This window comes from Ochotona princeps, chromosome 3, assembly GCF_030435755.1.
Source record: "Ochotona princeps isolate mOchPri1 chromosome 3, mOchPri1.hap1, whole genome shotgun sequence".
Lineage (NCBI taxonomy): Eukaryota > Metazoa > Chordata > Mammalia > Lagomorpha > Ochotonidae > Ochotona > Ochotona princeps.
This window is the reverse complement of record NC_080834.1, coordinates 17,629,305-17,652,644: the sequence shown is the minus strand read 5'-3', so window position 1 is coordinate 17,652,644 and position 23,340 is coordinate 17,629,305. Positions and strand designations below refer to the sequence as shown.

The following is a 23,340-nucleotide window of genomic DNA, read 5'->3' as shown; positions in this document are numbered from 1 at the left end:
AATACTCGGAATGAACTCATCCAGAATACAGTGAGGCAGGGTTCTTTTTTTGAGAAGCTGCCGGAATTACAAGACCTCCAAAAATATGGGAATTATAGCATCTCCCAAAACACTTCTCAGAATTTTTTAGTGTGTTTTAAACATGAAGATTTTTAATATCCACCCATGAAGATTACAAAGTAAAAAGGCAACTGTCTTCAATTCCTAACAATGTTTTATTGGATGGAATAACAAAGTTTTACAGCCTTATGAGCAAAGAAATCTTAATGCCTATGAAAGAATTCAGAGTGTTTTCAACCATTGGTAGGAAATTCTCTTCAACATTATTTCTGGAGGTTTTCAACTCTGAATAAGGTAAACAAAAATTGCAGCTACAATAATGAATTTATTATAGTCGTTAGAGAATTGAGAAAACCAGATGAAAATCTCCTGTTCACTCGTTCACCCATCAAATGTTCACAACAGCCAGGCCAGGCTGAGGCCAGAGGATCAGAACCCAATTCAGGCTTCCTATGTGGGCAGCAGGAATTCAAGCACTTACCACCTGCTACTTCCCAGGGTATGCACTTGCCGGAACCTGGGGTCAGAAGCAGAGCCAAGAACCAACCCCAGGCACTCTGACATGGGATATGGGCATCCTAAGCCACATTATAGCCTCTGTATCACACACCACCCCTTCCTGATAAGGATGGGACACACCAGAATCAATTTAAGGACTGTGTAATGAGCCCTGCCCATGTCCATTCCATGTGACATATTATTCTGTTCTATTTGGTAACATGCTGTAGTTTAGGATCTTTTCAAAGGATTTGCAGCTCTCGTTGGCATTCTTATCAGCTGACACCCCTTTACATGACAACTAAACAGTCCTCACAGCCAAAATGAAGGTTAATTTGGAATGAGTCTAATCACTGCCATTGAATATAGTCTCACTTCTAATTAAAACCGAAGTAGTCCAAGCAGCAGAAACCATTTCTAAACAGCATGGTATTCTGTCAGGTTTTAAGGAAGAACTGTGAGTCTGATAATGAAAAAGCAATTTTTGTTCAAATTCTATAAAGCAGTAGTGATTATGGCCTCATATCAGGAAAGACTTGTTTCGGCACTGCCTCATGCCACAGCTAGGCAATGCTAAAGCATTCAAACAAAACCAAACAGAAAAATGATAACTTGGATGTTCCAGTCATATAAATTTCCTAAGTAAAATAGGTTTTTTTGCAATTTCTATAAACTGGTGTTTTCTATAATTTAATAATGACAAAGGCCTTTTCCCAGACTGTTTGATTAAATCTACTGTGGTGGGCCTGGCGCAATGGCCTAGAGGCAAAAGTCCCTGCCTTGAACGCGCCAGGATCCCATATGAACACCAGTTCAAATCTCAGCAGCCCCACTTCCCATCCAGCTCCCTGCTTGTGACCTGGGAAAGCAGTTGAGGACGGCCCAAAGCCTTGGGACCCTGCACCTGTGTGGGAGACCTGGAGGAAGTTCCTGGCTCCTGGCTTTGGATTGGCACAGCACCAGCCTTTGAGGTCACTTGGGGAGTGAATCATCAGATAGATAAAGATCTTCCTCTCTGTCTCTCCTCCTCTCTGTATATCTGACTTGGTAATAAAAAAAAAATAAATCTTTAAAAAAATCTGCTGTGGTTCTGGTATTTTTTAAAATTTCTCAAAGTAATTCTTATTTTGAGTTTATATATATATGCATGTGTGTGTGAGAGAGTGTGTGTACATATGTATATATGCATATATGTATTTATACACATATACATAGAAATTATTTAAAGGGAAAACCCAAAAGTAGAAAATAGTGTGATGGTTACCATGATAAAAACGTCAGGTTAGTGTTACATGAAGGGACCAATGTTAGGGGCTTTCTTCTTTCATCTTCTCAGGTTTCCATGAGGAATTTCATTGCAAAAGGCCTCTAGCCCGATTCCTTTTGCCACTCTCTGACTGAAGAATGAAGCAAATAAATCAAGTGTCTACAGCCCAGGATCACCCTTTGGATTCAGCATCCCTGTACAGAATCCACAAGAGCCTTGCCCTTGGATGAGGCCAACAGAGTTCAGTACCTCCAGCGACTGTGATGTTTATCTGATTATCTGATTCCAAACCCAAGGAAAAGGAGACCCGATGTGGCCACATTCAGAGTTACACCCACAAAGTCAACTTGGACAGGTAATAAAGCTGAGGTTTTGATTATCACCCTCTGATTAAATCTCCTGTCTATTAAAAGTAGTTCCTAAATCAAGAAGAAAAATCGAATTATATATTAACTTTCTAGCACTATATATTCCAAATACTGCTGGTGACTGAGTGAATGTACTGTGTGTATGTGTGTGTGTGTGTGTACTGAAAAATAGAAATCCTACAAGCCAACTAATGTGAAAAGTTGTACAAACAAGCTACCTTAATAACATTCCCATTTGTATAACTCATCTCTAGTCTAACAGCTATAAAAAAGGGGGATTCCATGTGTAAAAGTTTAACTCGATGCTTTACAAAATGTTCTGTCAATTTACATTAATTTTATTATTGGCTATCTAGAAATTCCAACGCTTAGATTTTTTTCTTTAAATACTGCTATCTCTGTATGGGGTTTCCCAATGTATGTTCCATGGATTAATGATACAGTAAGATGTGATTCATTCATATTAGATTACATGCCCAAAGGGGTTTGGGAACTATTAAAACAGTACCTCATTTTGCAGCTTCAAAATACGTATCAATTTAATATGGCTCTACTACATCCTGAAATAAATGGATTGGTTTATTTCGCCTCTTTTTCAGTCAACAATTATTGATATTCAGAAAGCTAACCATCCAGGTACCATTCCCTGGAAAATCCAGCTCTAAGATGTTTCAGTAGTCATATTATTTGTTAATATTGCCCAAGACTTCTAGACAAATAATCAGTAGTTAGTGAGTACCTCCTATAAGCTGTCAGTGCTGTTGTTAAAACAATCACCCCCGTGGTGAGAAGCCATGTAAACCACATGAGCAGAGATCGCGTGCATCTGAGTGATCATTGTACATGCTCAGCACACACACACTAGGAATTCAGATATTTGTTGAACAAATCAATGAATGATACAAGCCTAATCCAGGGATATGAAATACCACCCCCACAGAGATCCCTTATTTATGAAAGCAAAACCCAACAGAGCTTTACATCAGTGAGCTTTCCTGAAAGTGATGGGGGACATTATAACAGCTCATGCTCTGATTCCACTGTGTCTGGTTTCTCCTTACACCATAACGCATCTTTCATACTCATCCAATGAGAGTTTTAATCATGATACTGGACTCTGGCAGGGGATGCCCTCTAGATCTAAATCAGAGATCCAATACTGTATGTCCTACAAGGGATGGCACAACAAAGAAACATGTGAGCGCAAATGTCAAGACTGGGCTTGTGATAAACTACAAAGAAAACCAGCTCTTCTCTCAGCAGACTTTCTCCAAAGTCAGGTGCATGCCATCCAGGATTTTGCATCAACATTCACATGTCAATAAGCCCCGAGACTGGTAAGGAGGATTTATTAGGTTACCAGAGAGGAATGAGCCAGTGATCAATGAGTGGTCAATTCTGCACAAAATGAATCCAGGCAATATTGAATGTTAGCAGTCTTCTAAAAAGAATTTTTGAAATTCCCAAAGCAAAACAACATGCTCATTTTTTTAAACATATCTGGAAAAACTAACTTCCAACCATGAACTGAAAAGGACAATCCAGGAAATGCAATCTCTATTAGCAGCCAATATTCAAAGACAAAAAGGGAAAAGGATTTGGGTGCAAAGATACTCTTTTTATGTAACAATGCATTAACACATGCTTTCATATACTATCACAAAATCCCCAAATTCCTGTAAAATAAAACACTAATATTCTGAGACTCTGGTTTTAAAAAAAAAAACAAACATGTAAATGCTCCTATGTAAATGCCCAAAAGTTTTGTTTTTCTCATCTACTAAAACTATATTCTCTGAACCCAAATACAAGGCTGCTACACTGATAATGTCTATACTCTGGTGGTATGAGAGGCAGAGGGGAACACATCGCTTAGGTGCTGAAGAGCAGAACACAGAGAGCTGAATCTATAACAGCTGGGCAAAAGCGCTAAAACTTGCCCCTAGCCTGGAAAATGTAGGTCATTAAATTATTAAGTAACACAAGGCATAAGTTCTATATAATTTCACAGCTCTCAACATTGCATTGGAAGCAAACCCTGGAAATTCCCACCCCCGCCCCACTTTTTTTTTTAGTCCACGTACAACTAAAACAAATGCAGGAAGACTTTCTCCCTTTGGTAGTTATCTTTCTACTGACAGAGCTCAAGTCCGGTAGTTGTATATCTCAAAAGGGCAATGAAACCTGAGTGTAGGTGCAAGACACTACGCACACCGCTCACAGAGGATGTGTGCATTTGGGTAATTACTGTACTCCCCGTGTCTAACAGAGGCTTGGCCCACACTAGACGCTATTTGTTGAATGAGTGAACGCATGACGTAGACTTAATCGAGGGATCTCGATAAATGCCCCTCCCCCACCAGAGATTTCTCAATTCCACAATGAAAGTACAAAACTTTTCTTGTACTAGTGTTGTCTTGGGAAGCCAGATAAGTGCTGGCTTTTGGTAGTCTATTTGGGGAGATCTGGTGAATCACTTGACATACTACTCAGCCACTCTTGCAAAAAAAAAAAAAAAAAGAATGATTCAAATGTTCAAATGGAACTGTTAGTCTGGGGGTCCCATGGCTTTCCCTCCAGAGCAGTGAGGTAATGCGCCCCTCAGCTAGCCCAGACCATTGCTCTGGAGCTCGCTCAGGACTGTGGTACTTTCTTAGCAGCAGTGAGCAAAGACCTGCCTGTTGGGCTTGTGCACCTGCTGGAAGGGTGGCCGAACCCAATCTGTCCCAGTGTCTCAGGTCTGAAAGTGAGAATGAGCCAGGCTTATTCTTGGGGTACCACATGAGTGGGTGTGGTCTCAGGAGCGGCAAAAGTAATTAAACCTGGCTTTATTTTCAGAACTTGAAATCAATCTTTACAGATCAAAAGTAAAATAAACACTTGGCTTATTCATTTTGAAATGCACAGTTCCAATCTCAGATACAAATACATAAATTCACCTGGGACCCAGGGTGTTTCCTCTGGATCCCCCAGGGAATCAAGCAGGCACCGTGGCTGTAGTGAGGATCAGAGTAAAAGTTCCTCACCTGCTCTCCACCAGCCCAGGCTCAGCACTGAGCAAACCCCGTGCTGTCCGTTCAGTGCTTCTGCCTCTGGCTGGGGGGGAGGCCGGGTCTCTCAGATGACATCATACTCTTAGGGGAAGGGCACAGACTTGTCATTTCTTAAAACTTGTTTATGGGCCTGCACGGTAGCCTAGTGGCTAAATTCCTCACTTTGCATGTGCCAGAATCCCATATGAGCATCGGTTTTTCTCCTTGCTTGTGGACTGGGAAAGCAGTCAAGGACGGTCGAAAAGCCTTGGGACCCTGTACCTACATGAGAGACCCGGAAGAAGCTCCCGGCTGCTGGCTTCAGTTCAGCTCAGCTCTGGCCATTGCAGCCACTTGGGAAGTGAATTAGCAGATGGAAGATCTTTCTCTCTTTCCTTCTCTCTGTAAATCTGATTTTCCAATAAAAATAAATACATAATTTTTAAAAATTTTCAAAACCCCATATGTAGTAAGAACCTCAGTGCCCAAGGCATCACCACCTGTTGTCTCCAGGTTGCGCATTAGCAGGAAGTTGGTATAAGAGCTGAAGGAGCTATGGAACCCTGGTGAGGGCTGCCATTTTTAATAATGTCCTCCCATGCCAGAGCCTCACCCCAGAAGCTCCACTGCGCCAGACCATAATAACAAGGGAATCAGGGGAAAACAATGGGTATGACCACAGAGGCAGGCCCACACAGGTAGAACAAGTCCAAACCAAATGAGACTAAGAAACTCTGCAAACCCATTTCTCTGCATTTACCTACAATGACATGCTAGTACTTTCTGGAAAAGTTATTAACCCCAAGTTTTAATTATTCCATTCCATAGTTTCTCTGTGGCACCTTATTGGACAAATCAACCATCTAGGAACCAGAGTAAGTACTTTATCCTGTGAAATTAATTTTAAAAAATATACAGAGGTTTTTCCACTGTTGCCCTCTGTGAAATGACTGATCTTTTTAAGGGAGAAAGTTACTCTCCCACCTTTGATACCCACAAACTCTTTTACCAATAACGGATGCTGTCCTGAACTCCTCTGCTATAAATTCTTTTCTGTTACCACATGATACATTGTAATATAAGAGCAATTAATATGCAAATTGCCATCATAACTTAATATTATCTTCCCTCCTATTGCTCTTTGATTTGGCATTGAGCAGTAGAGGTTTGAGGTTTTAATCAAAGAGCATGGAATGAGGCAATTTATAAAACCAAATGGGTTTTTTTCCCATTGTTTCTTTCACTGTTTATACTGTCTCAAGTGTAAATTCGTCTTGGAAATGCACTAGCTCATTGCTACCCTCCTGGCCGGACCATGACTAAGTTCAAGCTCACTGGTTCAGTCAGATGCAGATGGGAGCAGGCAGGGCCAGCCTGTGCGTGCCCTGAGGCACTGTCAGCACCGCTTCGAGTTTCACTCTCATTGTCTGTAAGATGGGAGTAATCGTACTTTCTCCATCGTGTGGTCATCGAGAGGGTTCAACAAGACAATCCACGTTGTTCAACCTTCTTGTTGCCACATATTTTTAAAACAGAAATTCCCCAAGTATGATTAAGAGGATCAGAGCAGAAGCATTGCAAAAGTGTCATTCTCCACTCCGGAGGGGGACTCGGCCGTATCAGTGAGCTGGTTTGCTGTGTGGTGCAGGCATGGAGCAGTTAGCTAGGCAGCAATAGAAGTTACTAGGAGCATAGGAGCTGGGAGCAGCTGACAAGGCCCAGGAGGTGTGTGGAGGCAGGCAGCCCAGCAGAGTCCAGGATAGTGACTAAAGAGAGGCAGGCAGTTACCAGATTCTAGAAGACAGATCATGCATGGTCCAGTAGCAACAGCAATAGATCAAATCCAGAGGAAGAGGGTGGACTCTGCTAAGCTACAAGGAACAAGCAGGGGTCAGGGATCCATAGAATTCCCCAGGAGACACTTCACTGACAGCTCCTAACATGGACGATTTTCTCACGTGCAATTAACAGATAACATTGTATGATTTAATCATGTGGGTCAGTTAGAAGACTCCAGTTCCCAATGGAACCCCTATGGGACACTCATCCCTCAGCTGCCTCAGGCACTGTGGGCCAAGGCTCAGTCTGTCTTTGCCATAAACTGAAGGGCTACTCCCTAGAGCATTAGAAAACCAAGTGTTCCTGTCCAGGCTCCCTGAGAAGGTGCATGAGCAGGCCTGGCAGACCGACGAGGGGGGAGCAGAATCACCCGCTTCCGGGCAGTCAGCTGGTCCGCAGTTGCCTGCAAGCCCCAGCACACGCAAAGATGAATTTTTCTGAGTGGGATTCTGACAAAGTTACGACCGATCATGCTAGACAAAGCTTAATGACATCCCCTCCAAACAGCTGCATATAAAGTTTTCAACATTCTAATGTCTAATTTAAGCCTACCTGACAAACTAGAGACTTGATAAGGCTCCAACACCCTATATATTCTTATATATTCAGTACTGGCTTTATTTCACATATTGGGTGTCATATCACTACCATCACCAATTGCTAAATTATTACTACAATCAATAGTCTCTACGAGAATTCCAGACAGGGTCCACATGCTCTCTGACAGCTAATTCAAATAAAGCCCTTTGAAAAATGACTCCCTGTAGACAATCGGGAGTTATTCTGCTTTCCATACCCGCACCGAGGCATCCTTATCCCATGAGCTCAGCAGCGGGACAGAGCTCAAACCCACGGACACACCCTGACCACAGGGACCCTGCAGAGGAGGAACTGTCCTCTGCCAGCCATCATCCAAACTCGACGACAGGCTGAGTTCCATAAGGTAGGACTATTGGCAAGCTGTGCCCAGATAAAAATATATGTGATGCCCAGCGAGTGAGAAGAATATACATTCAGACATAAAACACTTTAGATGCTCTCTACCACAATGCATATGCACAAAAGTTAAGATATATTCCTCCAGGAGTTCAATGCGAAAACAAAAATATTGACTACAAACAACTTCAAGACCATCACATATCACTGAACGCAGCAGAAGTTGTTAATTTTCTAGAATTACGGCTGTGAGAAATACAAAGGAAGTAATTTCCAACATTGTTTCCAACACTCAGATCAAATCTTTAATTTACACCCTGCACAGTCCATCTTCATTCTGTGCACAAGGCCGAGTTGTACGTCAACTGGCACCCCAGCATTTTCCAATGTGTTTCATGAGCGCCCTCTAGTGGCGCTATGGTCAATTAGGACAATAGGACAATAGCACAAACTGTCCCAAAGACTCGAATACACAACACAATCATACGACAACATTTCAAAAAAAAGTAACTCATGTTGATCCCAAACCAAATACATTGTGTTGACAATGTATACATTGAATAAACCTGAGAAGCAGGAAAGGCAGAAATTTTGAAACCAATGTACTTGTAGAATTACTTCATTGCTCTTCCAGAAGTTTTCATCATCTCATGCTTAAAAATTATCACAATGGCTAAATCCACAAAACTGTTATTTAAAAATATCTGATGAAGATTTCCTCCCGTATTTTGTATATTTTAAAAATAAAGACTTTCAGCAGATTATTCAATTCCTTAACTCTGTATCCTAGGGTTATTAAGCTGACAGCCGATGGGCCAGTCAATCGGCATGGACTGTTTATCTTTCCAGTTGTCTCCGTGGTTGCCACATTTACAAGTCTGCATTTCTAGCATCTCCTGTGGGAGCCTCTGTCCCTAGGAGCCAGGCAGGCACTCCGATTTCCTCACCTGTCTTAGCCACAGGCACGACTCGGTCTCCGTCTGTCGGATCAGTTACTTACCTGGCCCCTGGAAACACTGGAGTCATAATTCTTGACTTTGTGTCCCCTTTTGCTTTTTGCTACAGAAGTTCTCTTTTGAATCCTTTGATCCACACTCATTTTCCATCGCATTAGCACTACATGAAATGTCCAGAGCAAATACTGCAGGCAACCTGCCTTGCCCAAGGAAAGCCACACGAATGACAACGCACAAACGAGTATGGATTATCTCCGAATGCCATCCATTCTCTCCAAAATTAAGATCTGTCACTTTGCGTTTAGAAATCATGCTGATTTCAAAATGACAAACCCTTCCCATGGAGTCCCATGCAACAACACAAACACCACAAAGCCTCACTAGCCGCACAGGACCTGTTGGCATTACCACAATTTCTCTCTTGGAGCCAAAGCCCAGGCAAGTCAACCCGCGCCAACGGAAAGGGTCACTCACGGGTGTGCTGCTGTCGGAGAAGGTGTTCATGCTGACCGAGCTGCTCAGCTTGTCGGAGGAGAGGGAGGGCGGGGACGGGCTCCTCTTCTCCAGGGGGTCCTGCCGCTGCAGGTACTCACGCCATGCGCGCTGGATGCTGCCAGAAAAGCCCAGCACACAGTCAGCTGCCTGACACTCACACAGGAGGTGTAAAGAGCTGCTTCGGAGGCAAGACCATACAACACGCACATGAGGTTCTCTGCAAGTCCCACGGCCTGGACTCACAACCTGTTTGCTGCTAACACTGCCTCTCCCTGGCCTGACTTCCACACATTTGCTCAGCTAGTTCTGTCTGAAAGAATTAACTTAGTCAGAAAGAGCCATCCATCGGAGTCAAATGTATTTGCACACACACACACACAAAATGTTCTTTCGCTACAGAAACAAAAATCTTTCAATGGCTCATGTTTTCAATAAGATTAATAAAGAGGCTACTTCTCATACATCTCTTCAAGGGATCATTGTTGAAGACTGTTCTGCATCAAGCTTAGCCAGAGGCTCTGGACACAGACTACAGTGCACAGCGCTCCCACAGACCCCAAGGTCAAGGGCATCTGTGGTGACGCACACTGCATTGCGCATGGCCACCTGCAGAGGCTCTGCTCTGGGGACCACATGGACCAAAGCACTGTGGTCATGGAGGAAACAGGTAGGGCTCAACACGCAAAGAAGTGAGAGAAACAGAATTTCAGAGTGCTATGGGAATTAAAGGAACTCAGATTTATCCTGGATTTCAACCCAAGAAGTCCTCTAGACTCTGCAATTAGTATCAGAAAAGTCACCTTTTGCTTTGAGCAATAGAAGTCGATGCATGAGAACTAAGGGGTGTGTATTCTACTGGCTGCCTCTACGCTTTCACACCAACATTTAGGTTTGCCAAGTAGTCAGTGAGCAAAACACTGTCTCCTTCAGTGCTGGCAGGCCACGCAGAGCAGCTGCCAGATTCTAAAGCACTTGCATGAATTCCATCACTGTCCCTGCTAGACCCCTGAACTTGTTTGATCTGCAACATTTCTACACACAGTCCACCTCACTCAAGTTGCTTCTGTATATACAAAGTGATTTATTTTCATTTGGCTGGAATGATTTGGCCATCAATTCCAGTAGTCACTGGATATGAAGAATAAAAAATTCCGCTATATTACTGAATTCTGTATGCTTCCCCTAGCTTATTAAAGTCTGTGGACATCAAGGACCAAGGGTTCATACAGAAACAGCAGAGAAAACAACAGCTTTGGTTCAGAGGCCAATTCCTTGGACCTATGAAACTCAGGCCTCAGGGGTTCTAACTCGGAGGCCAGGCTGGTATAGAATTGCAGAAGGCAAACTTCTTTTACAACACATTTTTAAGAGGCAATCTGAGTTATATACACGTCAAGCCCCATGGAAGTGAGATTCAACTCTACTTTGAATAACATTTGATCATTTTACTGTGTGAAGCTTGCTGAAACTGTGTCCTTATATACTTTTTAAATTTCCATATGATTTACAAAAGAAAACCCTTTAAGATTACCTGTCTGAGCCTAAGGGACTCATTTCTCTTTTTACATTTATTTATTTATTTATTTATTTGGAAGTGAGAATTACAGAGAGAAGGAAAGACAGAGAGAACAATCTTCCATCCACTGGTTTACTCCCCAAGTGACCACAACAGCCAGAGCTGGGCTGATCCAAAGCCAGGAGCCAGGAGCCTCTTCCAGCTCTCCCACACAGATCCCAAGGCTTTGCCCATCTTCTACTGCTTTCCCAGGCCACAAGCAGGGAACTGGATTGGATGTGGAGCAGCTGGGACATGAACCGGTGCCCAACGGGATCCTGGCACATGCAAGGTGAGGATTTTAGTCACTAGGCTACCATGCTGGGCCTGGGAGACTCATTTCTTACAGGATCTATTTTATTAGGAATTAATGAATTTTTTGAGGCTGTTAGTACTTCTATACCATCTGAAATTTGGTCTTTGGGTCTCCAAAAAGCAAACTAAGTTGTGCCTCTCAATAGTACCTCATCAGTAAACCTGCCCATAAAGGGTTCAAAAATATGCAGCATTCTAAGGAAGTTTAAAAATCAGCAGACACTGGCACCCTACGGAGTATCTATACACTTACAATATGTATGCCCCTACACACCCCCCCCTTTTTAATTACCTTCACCAAATAAAAGACCTCCAATAAAACTTTTAAATATATCTAACAATAGGATGCTGGACTTTCTACTATCGTCTATACCTACCATGCCACGATGCAGTGAAGCAGCAGAATGTTATCGTTGTGAGTGCTGCTGAAGGACTATGGTATTGCAATCATTTGGGTGCTGGGGAACAGGTTGGGCGATGGAGAGGGTGGAAGGGGGAATCTCTGTGCCTATGGGACTGGGAACCGTATCACTGCATATGTACATATATTATGTAAGATAGAAGAAAATGAAAGAAAATGTGGTGGCCCTTTGAGGCAGTATTACTTCCCAGTTTGTTGAACACCAGGGGGCAGTGTGACACCTTTGAAACAAGCGAGGCTTCCACAAGTGAACTTGTTTTAAGAAGTCCCTTTTCCCCTCTCTTCCAGTTTTATGGAACTAGTTTTCCCTGAGTCAAAGAATAAGAAAACAAAATTGTTTCCTTTCAAATGGAAGTTTATCTTCTTTTTAAAATTAAGATAATGTGTCAGTAGTAAATACTTCCAAAATGTGTTTAAAACACTTAAATGCCCACTGACCACCTTGTACAAGTGGAGCTCTTTCATATTTGAATTATTGCATTACAGTCGATGACAACATATACAGAAGCAGCCTTGTTTATTTGAAAACATATTGAAGTAACGTCTTTCAAACACTATAAAATAGAGATCTATTTTTGACGTCAATTTGTTCTCCATAGTGACAGCTTTTTAAAAAGATTTATTTCTTTTAAAATAGTTGCAGAAAGAGACAGAGAGAGAGCTTCCATGCACCTGCCCACTTCTCCAAATGGCCTCAATCGACAGCGAGGCCAGGCCAAAACGCCAGGGCCTTCGTCAGACTCTCCAAGCAGGTGGCAGGGGCTCAAACACTTGGGCCTTTTTATGCTACTTTCCCCAGGTTTAAGCATTGTGTGAAAAACTGGACAATGTCTTTAACTGGCATGTGAGGTCAGCAATAGCAGGTCAGCGGCCTTTATTAAACAGCTCCTCTGCTTTCCTGTAAATGGGGACCGGGGACGCTGCGTAGCTATGACCCTCCCCACCACAGGAATGGTGTTTCCATGACACATCATGTGCTTTCTGTCCCACTGAGAGCATGACCTTCAGAGCCTGGACTACTGGAGCACCGAAGCCCCGCACGCCGTCTCCCACTGCTTTTTGACTCAACAAGGGAATTTCAACCAAACACAGAAGCACCTTGCCCCCCAGTCAGCAGCAACCATGCTCAGCTGTCTCATCGTGACATCACTAATTCCAGTTCCCAGGTCTCCATCGTGGACCACAGACTACCTGACACTTATTTTTTGAGTTGAATGATGTTATCAATATAATTCTGTAAAGGTCTGTTGATGTTAGGGCATGCACTTTTTGTGTTGCTGTATTTTGAATGATAAATAATAAAGCACAGGGGGTTTGGTTAGGGGACTTTCTAGTTAGCTTCTCTCCTCTCAGCGTGAGCACAGCAGCCTTACTTGTTTTATGTAAAGTGCAGGTGGCACTCTCACACCTCCCGGGCCACGCTGATGGCAGGTGCATGCCCTCACACTCAGGAGTGGAAGAGCTCTCTGGGTGTCAGGGCTAACTGCCTTTGGGGTTACTTGGACAGGGAGCAAGCAGCAAAGCCTTGGGACAGAGAAGGGGAATGAAGACCTAGGGCAGGAGGCAGGAGGCAGGAGAGGCAGGCAGGAGGCTTCCAGGGTGGCAGGAGGGGAAGGGGAGTCAGAACCACCCTGGCTAGACCATGTAGTGACTGGATCTGTCTGGGCACACGGGATTGTGGCCACAAAAAGGGCCAGGCCTAAACCTAATCTTTTAGTTTTGTTTTTTGTTTTTGTTTTGTTTTTTATAAGAAAGCTACTCATTCTTATCTGCTGATAATTTTTATTTTTTTAAGATTTATTTTATTTTTTTATTGCAAAGTCTGATATACAGAGAGGAGGAGAGACAGAGAGGAAGATCTTCCATCCAATGATTCACTCCCCAAGTGACCGCAATGGCCAACGCTGTGCTGATCTGAAACCAGGAGCCAGGAACTTCCTCCAGGTCTCCCATGCGGGTGCAGGGTCCCAAAGCCTTGGGCCGTCCTTGACTGCCCTCCCAGGCCACAAGCAGGGAGCTGGATGGGAAGTGGAGCTACCTGGATTAGAACCAGCGCCCATATGGGATCCCAACGTGTTCAAGGTGAGGACTTTAGCCACTAGGTCACTGCGCCGGGCCCTACTGAAAACGTTTAAACATTCATCATTCACAGTCACCCAAATAGGCTGAATCTGAAGATGGCCCAAGGAAGGAGCTATCAAAGAGAGTGTATCACCTCTGAGTGTGCGGGAGAGGGACAGTGAACACACGGTTCTCCCAGTCACCTCTCACTGGAAGCAGCTGTTTGCCAGGTGTGCTGATGAGGGTAAGCATCTTCATAAGCTCAAGTGTTGCCTGCCCTGTATTGTTTTCCTTTCCAGTTCAGTGTCTAGCAACAAGTAAACTAGAGATGCTAGTGTTGGGCCCGTCACACACGGTGCACCTCAGCGGACACAGAGCCCCGATTCAAGCTTGCTCGGTGCATTTTCACTGTGCACTACAAGTTATCCTAACAGATAAGACGCGCTTTGGTGAGTTGGTGTCTGTCCCAGACCCTTTTCCCAGGACTACCATCTGCAGCAGGGAGGTTTCTCAGAGTCCCTCCACATCTCCATCTGGCTTCCCCTCCACTGCAATATCTGCCTAATTCATATTTAAAAAATACTGTGTGGGGCTGGCACAGTGGCACAGCAAACTAATCCTCCACCCTCTCATAGGGCACCAATTCATGTCCCAGCTGCCCTAGTTCTAATCCAGCCATCTGATTATGGCCTGAGAAAGCAGCAGGGATGGCCAAAGTTCTTGGAACCCTGCACCCACATGGGAGACCTAAAGAAACTCCAGGCTCTCAGCTTCAGATCTGCTCAGTTCTAGTCATTGTGGCCGTTTGGGGAGTGAACCAGCAGATAGAATAACTTTTTTCTATCTCTTCTCTCTGTAAAATCTGCCTTTCAAATAAAGATAAACAAATTCTTTAAAAAAAAGAAATAATAGTAATTTTATTTGAAAAGCAGAGAAAGAAAAAGAGAAAGCAAGAAACTCTCCTGTCTGCTGCCTTATTTCCTGAATGCGAACAGCATCTGGGGCTGGGCCAGGTCCAAGTCAGGAGCCAAGAATTCAACCTGGGCTTCTCTTGTGGATGGCAGGGACCGAATCATTTGAGTCCCCACCTGCTCCCCCGTGGCGTGCAATTAGCAGGCCACTGGGATGGAGAGAGGAGCTGGGATTGACGTGCAGGCACCTCGATGTGAGCTGCAGGTCCCAAGTGGTTTCTGAAGCACCGTGTCAAATGGCCGCTCTCCCCAGCCCCAGCTGTAAGTCTTGACTTCACTTTCTAGTCTGATGGATGATACATACTAGGCCCCAAGGACTTAGCCTCCTTGGCGTAGGTTTCTTCACCAACATCTCTGACCACTTTCACTTTCATCAGACCTCAACTCCTCAAAAAGGAGGATTTGTCTGGGGTGGTTCCCGGCTACACCACACCCTTCATTATGACGACTGAGAAGGCACATGGAGAGGGGGTGGCCAAAAGTGTAAGAGAACGGCCCTCTGGCAGAGGGAATCCAATCGTGCTGCTCTGAATGCCTCTACTCTGAGAAGTCTGCCTTCTCCACCACACTGTAGAGCCCATGTGGGCTGTGACCACACGTACGCATCATGGTCTCTACAGCCCCAGGGATACAGTGACGGAAAGCATAGCAAATGCATTCTTCTAACATTGTCTCAGAAGTAACTCCAAGAAGAAAAGGTTTAACCTCATGAGGAAGTATGTGTAGAGCCTCTCATTAGCTGTGGCTGCAGGCAACATACAAATACCTTGGCTTACATTTGCCTTATTGACAAAAAACAGGCATAACAGTAACTTCCTCGTAACTTTGCAAGAAATCAAGGCCAATATATGAAAGTCACTTGGCTCAAAAGTCAACAAACAGAGCTTCTGGACAAACTACTGTAACTCTTTAAGAAGCCATACCAAACATCTTCTAATACGTTGAAGTACTACATATAGATCACATCCATTGCTATGCTAGCTTAAATTCTTGGGCATCCTTACTGGCAATGTTTTGTTAGCCTAGGTTGACTGAAAAATACATTTGGAAAAGATAGGTTTTCACATAAAAGGTACCCTAGGCTGGTTGTTTTTCCTGGATTCTCTCATTACAAGCTCACTACTCCACTGTTGGAAGAGTTAGTGTCTCTCCTCCCCCACTTGCCTTTCCATTACCAGCTCTGTCAGCTCATCACTTCTGCCCTCGAGACACCATCCTTTGCGCTCCCGTTTGTGACCTGGGTGTGACACCTCTCCTGACACTTCCGCCACATTCTACAGCCTCTACCCACGTGCACTTACACTCACACACACGTGTGAGCATTCTGCCGCTGAGCCACACTTTCCCACAGACGTCTGCCTCCCTCCACTGCGACCTACCAGATCATGCTTTCCCTCCCAAATTCTTTCCTTTGCGTGTTATCCTGAGTGTGAGCGGCCAAGCAAGACACTCTGCTGCCCACTCTGCCCCTGTCTGGGGCTCCCAAGCATTCAGGGACACAGTGAAAGTAGCTCACACTGGAGAAGGCCTCCCATGCCCTGCTTTCAGAGACTGGCCAGTTGAGTTACCCACCAGGATTGCCATGGCTTGCAGGGGCCAAATGTTCCTGCCACCTGGCGTCTAGACCCACTGTTCTGTCTCACACAGCCAGAGCTGCAGGACATTAGACTGTGGGGACCCTGAGGTTTCTCTGTTCCCAGGAAGATGGAGATGTTCGGCTGGTCCCCACCAAGAACAGTCAAAACAGAAAGCCTGTGACCTTGGAGTGTGACCTTGGGACCTGGGATAAGGGTCCATCTTGAATACCCAGTGCTCTGCAGTTCCCAAGAATTCCTGGGAAACTGGTATGAGGAAGCCTTCCCTTAGAGGAAGGCACTGCTGGAGTGTCATGGGAGACAGCCGCAGCAGAGCAAGGGCATGGGCCAGTGAGGAGTCACAGCTAATACCATTGTTCATGGCTAATGGGCTATCCTATGGTTGTATCTGGCTGGGGCAGCAGCCACACAGCTACGTTAAAGGGAACGACTGCCTGACTGCTTGAAATTCAAATTTTTGCCAAGAAATGTTTGCCTTAGTGCTGTGCCCTTGGAAGGTGGGAGAGGTCCTGCAGGGAGGAGGCTGGGGAGAGGCAGGGAGGAGGCTGGGGAGAGGCAGGGAGGAGGCTGAGGAGAGGCAGGGAGCAGTCAGAGAAGGAAGGAGAAAAGCCGACAACACAGCTGCAGGGAGGGAGATGTTCCATCTGCCTTGGGAGTTGAGAATTTAATAACCAGATCAGACAAAACTCACTGAAGTGGACTAAATTCTCCAATGAGACTCAAATTGTATTATTCGGCAAGATTAAGTTTTTCTCTCTTATAACCCCTGCAGTGAGTAGAAAGGAGTTTAGAGCTATCAGGAGAGACAAGCCCCTCCTTTGCACCTCACTGAGCTCAAACTCCTTCAGGGCAGCAGACGCAAAGCCCGGCCTCCGTGCTGCCAAGGGCCATGGCACAGCGCTGTCAGCTTCCTGCTCTGGGCACCTGCTCCTCAGCCTCCACTCACAGAGGATGGTAGAGACTAAAACAGACCAGGGAGGTTTCCTAGCATCACTTCAGCATTCAATTCACACACCCACTTTCCTTTCCAGCACTTTCTCATTTACTAGGAACTTATCTTAATGAGAAATTCCAAAAGATAAAGCAACTTATGTTTGCAAATGAATGGCTCATGTGGTGAAGCCCACACGCTGTTTACACAGAGGCATTGGGTAGCCAGATTCATTCGGTTAGAGTGGATCCCAGGGCTTACTGGGAGGAGCTCCAGTTGGCTGGAAGCCAGGGTGGGCCTTCATCCCGCGAGGCAGCCAGCCGCTGTGCTCAGATGGGGGCAAGCTCCTTCCCGGAGAGCCATGGTAATGGAGAGTCGGGAAAGGGGGAGAGTTGCTTTTATCCAGCAGGATGTCACACATCTGCGTCATTTATCCAGCAGGATGCCACACATCTGTGTCATTTCTGTTCCAGCTTTTATTATTTTCCCAAGTCTGACACTCCAAGGCACCTTTTCCAAGCGTGACTTTTCCTTCAGGGATCCTATTTGCAGTGAGTACTGAGCCTGGCCACGCCTACTTAGACATGTTTACAATCACAGACGCATGCCTCTGGGAGCATTACGCTATTGGTGTGAGCACCTATGTGCAGGTATTTATGAAATAATCCCATGAATCTCACTGGGAAATTTTTTCTTACAAAATTATATATTTAGGGGCCTGGTGTGGTAGCCTAGCAGCTAAGATCCTCACCTTGCATGTACCAGAATCACATATGGCTGCCAGTTCTAATTCTGGCTGCCCTGCTTCCCAACCAGCTCCCTGCTTGTTGTCTGGGAAAGTCCAAAGCCTTGGGACCCTGCACCCATGTGGGAGACCCAGAGGTGGCTCTTGGTTCCTGGCTTCAGATTGGCCCAGCTCTACCCATTGAATGAATCCTTCCCCTCTGTCTCTCCTCCTCTCTATATCTGTCTCTCCAATAAAAACAAAATAAATATTTATTTTTGTGAAAAGCAGAACTACAAGGGGCAAGAGATCTTCCATCCATGGGTTCAATTTGGAGTTGGCTGTAAAGACCATGACTGTGCCAGGCTAAAGCCAGAAACTTCATCCTGGCCTCCCAAGTGGGTGGCAGGGGCCCAAGCACTTCTCCAGGTCATTAGCACAGTGACCTGAATAGGAAGTGGAGCAGCCAGGATTCAACCTGACTCGCACATGGGCTGCCAGCACTGCGGGCAGCACACAGTTCACTATGCCACATGATAACCCCTGTGCGTCTCCCTGAAGGCAGTGAGAAGATCTCCCACTAAGTACACGCAAGCAGTGTGAAATCACCTATACAGATTCCATTTGTTTCATTTCTCAGGATTGATATTTTGTGATAGAGTTTGTCTCACTCTAGATCTTACTGCTGCGTGTTTGCTAACATTGAGATGCTGCCAGGACTACTGTCACGTACTGATCATTTGCATGAAGGTAGGGGAGCTTACACTGGCCTGCACTAAAGTCTGGGAGGAGGGGCCAGCATTGTGGCACAGCGAGCTAAACAACTGCCTGAGATATGGGATCCCACGTGTGAAACGGTTCAAGTCCCGGCTCCTCTGCTTCAAGCCTATCTTCCTGCTAATGCAGGTGGGAAGGCAGAAAAAGATTGCCCCAAGTGACCAAGCCCCTAAAATCCAAACTGGAAACCTAGACAGAGTTCTAGGTTCCCGACTTCCAGCTGGACCAGCCCTAGCTGCTGAGGCCATTTGGGGAGTGAACCAATGGATGCAAGGTAACCCTGCCTCTTCCTCTGCTTGTCGCTTTGCCGTTCAAACAAACAAGACATCTTAGAAATAAAAACAGAGAATGTAAGGGAAAAAAGACAAGGAACAAGAAGTTGTTGTTGTTTTTTCCTAAAATAACTGGGTAAGAACTGGAATGAAAGAGAAAGAAGAGAGTTAAAAGGGTGTGCTTGTAAGGGGGTGTGTGTGTACACTCATACAAATCAAAGAAATGGCTTGAGCTAGAAAAGACCAAGTTGCTTAGAGATAGAATTAGCCACATTGTTAAGCTGTAAGATAGTGAAAAATGCTACTGGAAGTTCTTTACGACTGTGCTCAACCTAAAATGAAACAACAGCAACAACAACAAAAAAACAAAGAGTAAACAAAAATTCCAAGGGCAATTAAGTAATTCCCTGCACTGTCCAGCAGATGGTGCTGTGTATCCAAAACAGCCTTGCTGCTGCTTAAAACAGGCCTGTGTCAATCATAAAAATGTGAAATAAAGTATGTGTATTTCTAGCAGTCAAAGTTCCACAGTCATTCAGAACAGCACAATACAAGAACAGTAGCAGTGATGCTGCCATTTAAACCCTGAGATAACTTACATTTTCACCTTTGATTCCAAGGGCTGTAGACTGAGGGGGTACTTTTCAAAGTTATTCTCTGCATCCATAGCCATGGCCAGCGGGTGACTGAAAGTAGAAACAATGTTTCAGTATATCTCAATACAGACAATTCTCTTTGCGAGTAATAACGCTGCTAACCTACATGTATCTGAAAAAGCAGACACAGGTTTAATTTTGGGCATTTTAGGTTGTTAAAGAGCCCTAAAGGTCCTATCCAGGAGTGGTAGACAAACGGCCATTTCACAAAAGGAAAGTTCATTTGCCTTTGATCTCAGTTATCCTTTAGATCTCCACAAATCAGCTAAACATTGATAGTGAAGGCAGGAAAGCCACTTCCTTTAAGCAGAAAGGAAAGCAAAATATTGGGCCATCTCAATGGGAGAAAACCATGTAAGGCCACCAACCCTACGATACCAGCCACCTTGCACTGGGCACTGCCATGGCTCATGCGAAGGTGGTACTAGGCTGGGTTTAGAACGCACAAGAAAAGCAAAGTGGAGAGTCAACTGCAATGCACAGAAGTAGAGAAGAAAAATGAAGGGCTATTTTTGGAAAACACAGCAATTCAGCAACAATGAAACTAAGAGGCTAAAAGCAAATAGGTTTGGACAACACAAAAGTAATAGTATGGGTCACAGACTATGTATAAAACACTTTCAAAGGCATTTCTCATTTATTAGCTGGTTTAATTATTACATTCGCTTCCCCTAACTAGGTCCCATTTTCCCCTTTGTACGGCTGAGAAACCCAAAGCTCAGAGAGATTTTACTTAACTTGTTCAGGGGAGTCACAATGTTACAACCCAGTTCTTACCATTCTCTCCACCACAAAGTACTGGTTGACGGATTTCAGCTCAGGTTCACTTGAACTACTCCCACTTTCCAAAGTTTCAGAGGTAACTTGTTAGGGAATATATTTTTATATTCCAATCCAGTACATAATCACATGTGTGTGTGTGTGTGTGCGTGTGTGTGTGTGTTTGAAACAAAAGTTTCAAGAAACATGATAATTTAAGTATGTGTGATATCACTTTTTAAATTTCATTTTAATGTTTCACCAAACTGATTTAGCAAGTCAGCAGTAGTCTCTAGTGTGGCAAGCAATGCTATCGGGAAATGAAAAGCGCTTGAAGCAGGGACTGATGGTGGAATTTGATGTTCCGGGATGCTGTGCAGCGGGGGTGAGCAAAGAGAGTAAAGGAAAACTAACTAGGAGGTTCCTTCAAATTGGTCAGGCATCGAGGACCAGGATTGTGGTATGGTAAAGAAAAGAGATTGATAGGAAGTTGTGTTGGAGATATCCCTGGGACTACAAATGCATTTTCTTCTCTAGAAATGAACAGCTAAGAGGAAAAAAAACAACACAATATAGCAGATAAATTCTTTCATGGCCACCAGGTGGTGCCATTGGCCCGATAGCTTTGTGGCTGTACAGGGTGATTGCTGAGGAGCAGGATACACATATTCAGCGTCCATTATTAATTGTTTTATAAATATAATCATGTTTTTTTATAAGCCAATAATGTTGCAAAACATGAATAATAAAGTGGTGAAGACACTAGACAAGGTCTTGTGAACTTGCAATCTCTAAGAAAATGCACAAATAACTGCTTGCCCAAGGAACGGATATAGAGGAACGGAACCCAATGTGGCTGGCCATGGAGAGCTCCATGATCCTAGCTCTGTGGTCTTACAGGGCCTGCAACCTCACAACAGGACGACTAGCATCCTCTAACTTCACAACCCACTAATTACAGATGTATAAACCGGGCAATAGACATGTGGAGATGTATTGTGGATCTGCAGATAAGGAACAAGCAGAAACACAAACTAACATCTACGAAGAAAAGAAAACTTGTGTAATGTTAACAAGCTCTTTTGTGAGTATAGCTTCCACAGCAACAAACTGTGGAAGACACTCATTGGTTTAAATTGGATAGCTTTAGTATATTCCATCAATAAGTGCCAGTGAGTAATGACGCAATTCTGTATCAGTAAAATATACAATTCATACACCTCTCTTTCCAGAGCCCCAGTCTGATGCAACAGCTACAAAAGCATGGCAGTCAGCCGACAGTTCACTGAAGTTAATAAGTGATTGTCATAACAGCAGCAGTGTAAGTCGCCTAACTAATAGCCTTACAAATTGCTCTCCTCTGTTTGGGGCAATGGCCAGAGTTCACTGAATGTGTGTGTGTGTGTGTGTGTGTGTGTGTGTACACACTCAATCACACTGGGATGGCCTGACACATGCATGCATGCGTATGTGTGTGTGTGTGTGTGTACTTCAAACATGCTGGCTTGGCCCCACGTGTATATGTGTGTATGAATGCTTATGTATAATAAATGCAGTAGATTGCTGCTGTGTGTGTGTGTGTGTGTGTGTGTGTGTGTGTGTGAACAAAAGTCCTATGCTGGCTCTGCTTACAGGCTTAGATAATATTGAGTCACCGGTTTTCTTCCCATCACACTGTCTACCACAAAATGCTGTTAAGCATTCAGAAGAAATGTAATGTTCCAAGGGGGAGTAACCGATCAACTGCCATGACACCACTATCACTTAACGTACGGTCATTGCGAGTAGCTGGATGATTTACATCAGCGTCGAAGTCAGCTACGGTGCTAATGAAATGCCTAATCTGCTCACGGCAAGTACGCCCATTTCTCAATCAAATTTGACAGCTTTCAAGGACACAGCCCTGCCCTGAAGCCGGCCAGGGGAAGCTCCAGAATGCAGCCAAATGGGCCAAGTTAGCAGTGCTGGTGACCAAGGCTTATAACAGCCCTGCTGATGAGCAGGGGAGGGAAGGTAACCGCCCCCCACACACATCCCCCACTCCTCGACCACCCCAACTACTGTGTTCTGAGGGCCGACTTCAGTTCCTGTCCCTGCAACCCTTCAACCATGCCTGGAAAAACAGACGGCTAACTTCCAGAGCTCCTTTTTCACCAAGATGATGGCTAGAGAAAGGGGGCAGGGTGGGACCAGGAGGGAGGCGGAAGCTAGCGTACACCCCATTCATTTTCACACATCTTCCTGAGAGCAGGCAGCTGGGAAAGATGTCTGTCGGTGATAGTGAGGGGTTTCACATAGAGTCGTGGTCAATTAGCAGGATAAGAAAAACTTCAGCAGTTCATTTCCTTCATTAAAATCAATAGCAAAAGCCCTGTGCAGTCTAGTGCAAGAACTAAATGGGCTGAACATCACAGAGGAAGGATGTCCTCAGAGAATTCAACTGCCTGAGCTTGTCCAATCCCTGAAAGCAATTCTGAGACGCAGAGCCTCCTGAGTCACCTGGAGGAAGCGGCTAAAAACCCCGATTCCCCCGCCTCATCCCCAGTGAGCTGGGTTCCATTTGTCTTCAGTGAGACGGAAGCCAGGCTGTTTTTACTAAGCTTCCTGGGTGACTTTAAGAGCCAGGGTGAAGACCTAGACTTCATGTTGTTACAACACCAGCCCCCACAGAAGAAAATCTCTTGTTTCAGCTGAAAACTGGTTGTTATTAGTTATAGAGGCTGGAATGATTGAATTCTGTCATTCCCACTTATTCATATTAACAAACACTGGAATCCTGGGGATTAATGAAAGCAAGAGCTATCCCAGGAACTTCACCTGGGCCCTGACTGAAGGTTCCATCCAGTGGGCTT

The 23,340-nt window shown here is 44.6% G+C and overlaps 1 protein-coding gene across 1 annotated transcript in view; it reads right to left on the bottom strand.

Annotated features, from left to right (window-relative positions):
- The window catches only part of SCHIP1 (schwannomin interacting protein 1), a 720,286-nt gene that overhangs the window by 533,967 nt on the left and 162,979 nt on the right, over positions 1-23,340 (bottom strand). The window contains exons 3-4 of the mRNA XM_058661488.1: positions 19,673-19,759; positions 9,431-9,566 (exon numbers count right to left, since the gene is read on the bottom strand). Coding sequence (XP_058517471.1) covers positions 9,431-9,566; positions 19,673-19,759 — 223 coding nt within the window. The remainder of the gene's footprint in view (positions 1-9,430; positions 9,567-19,672; positions 19,760-23,340) is intronic.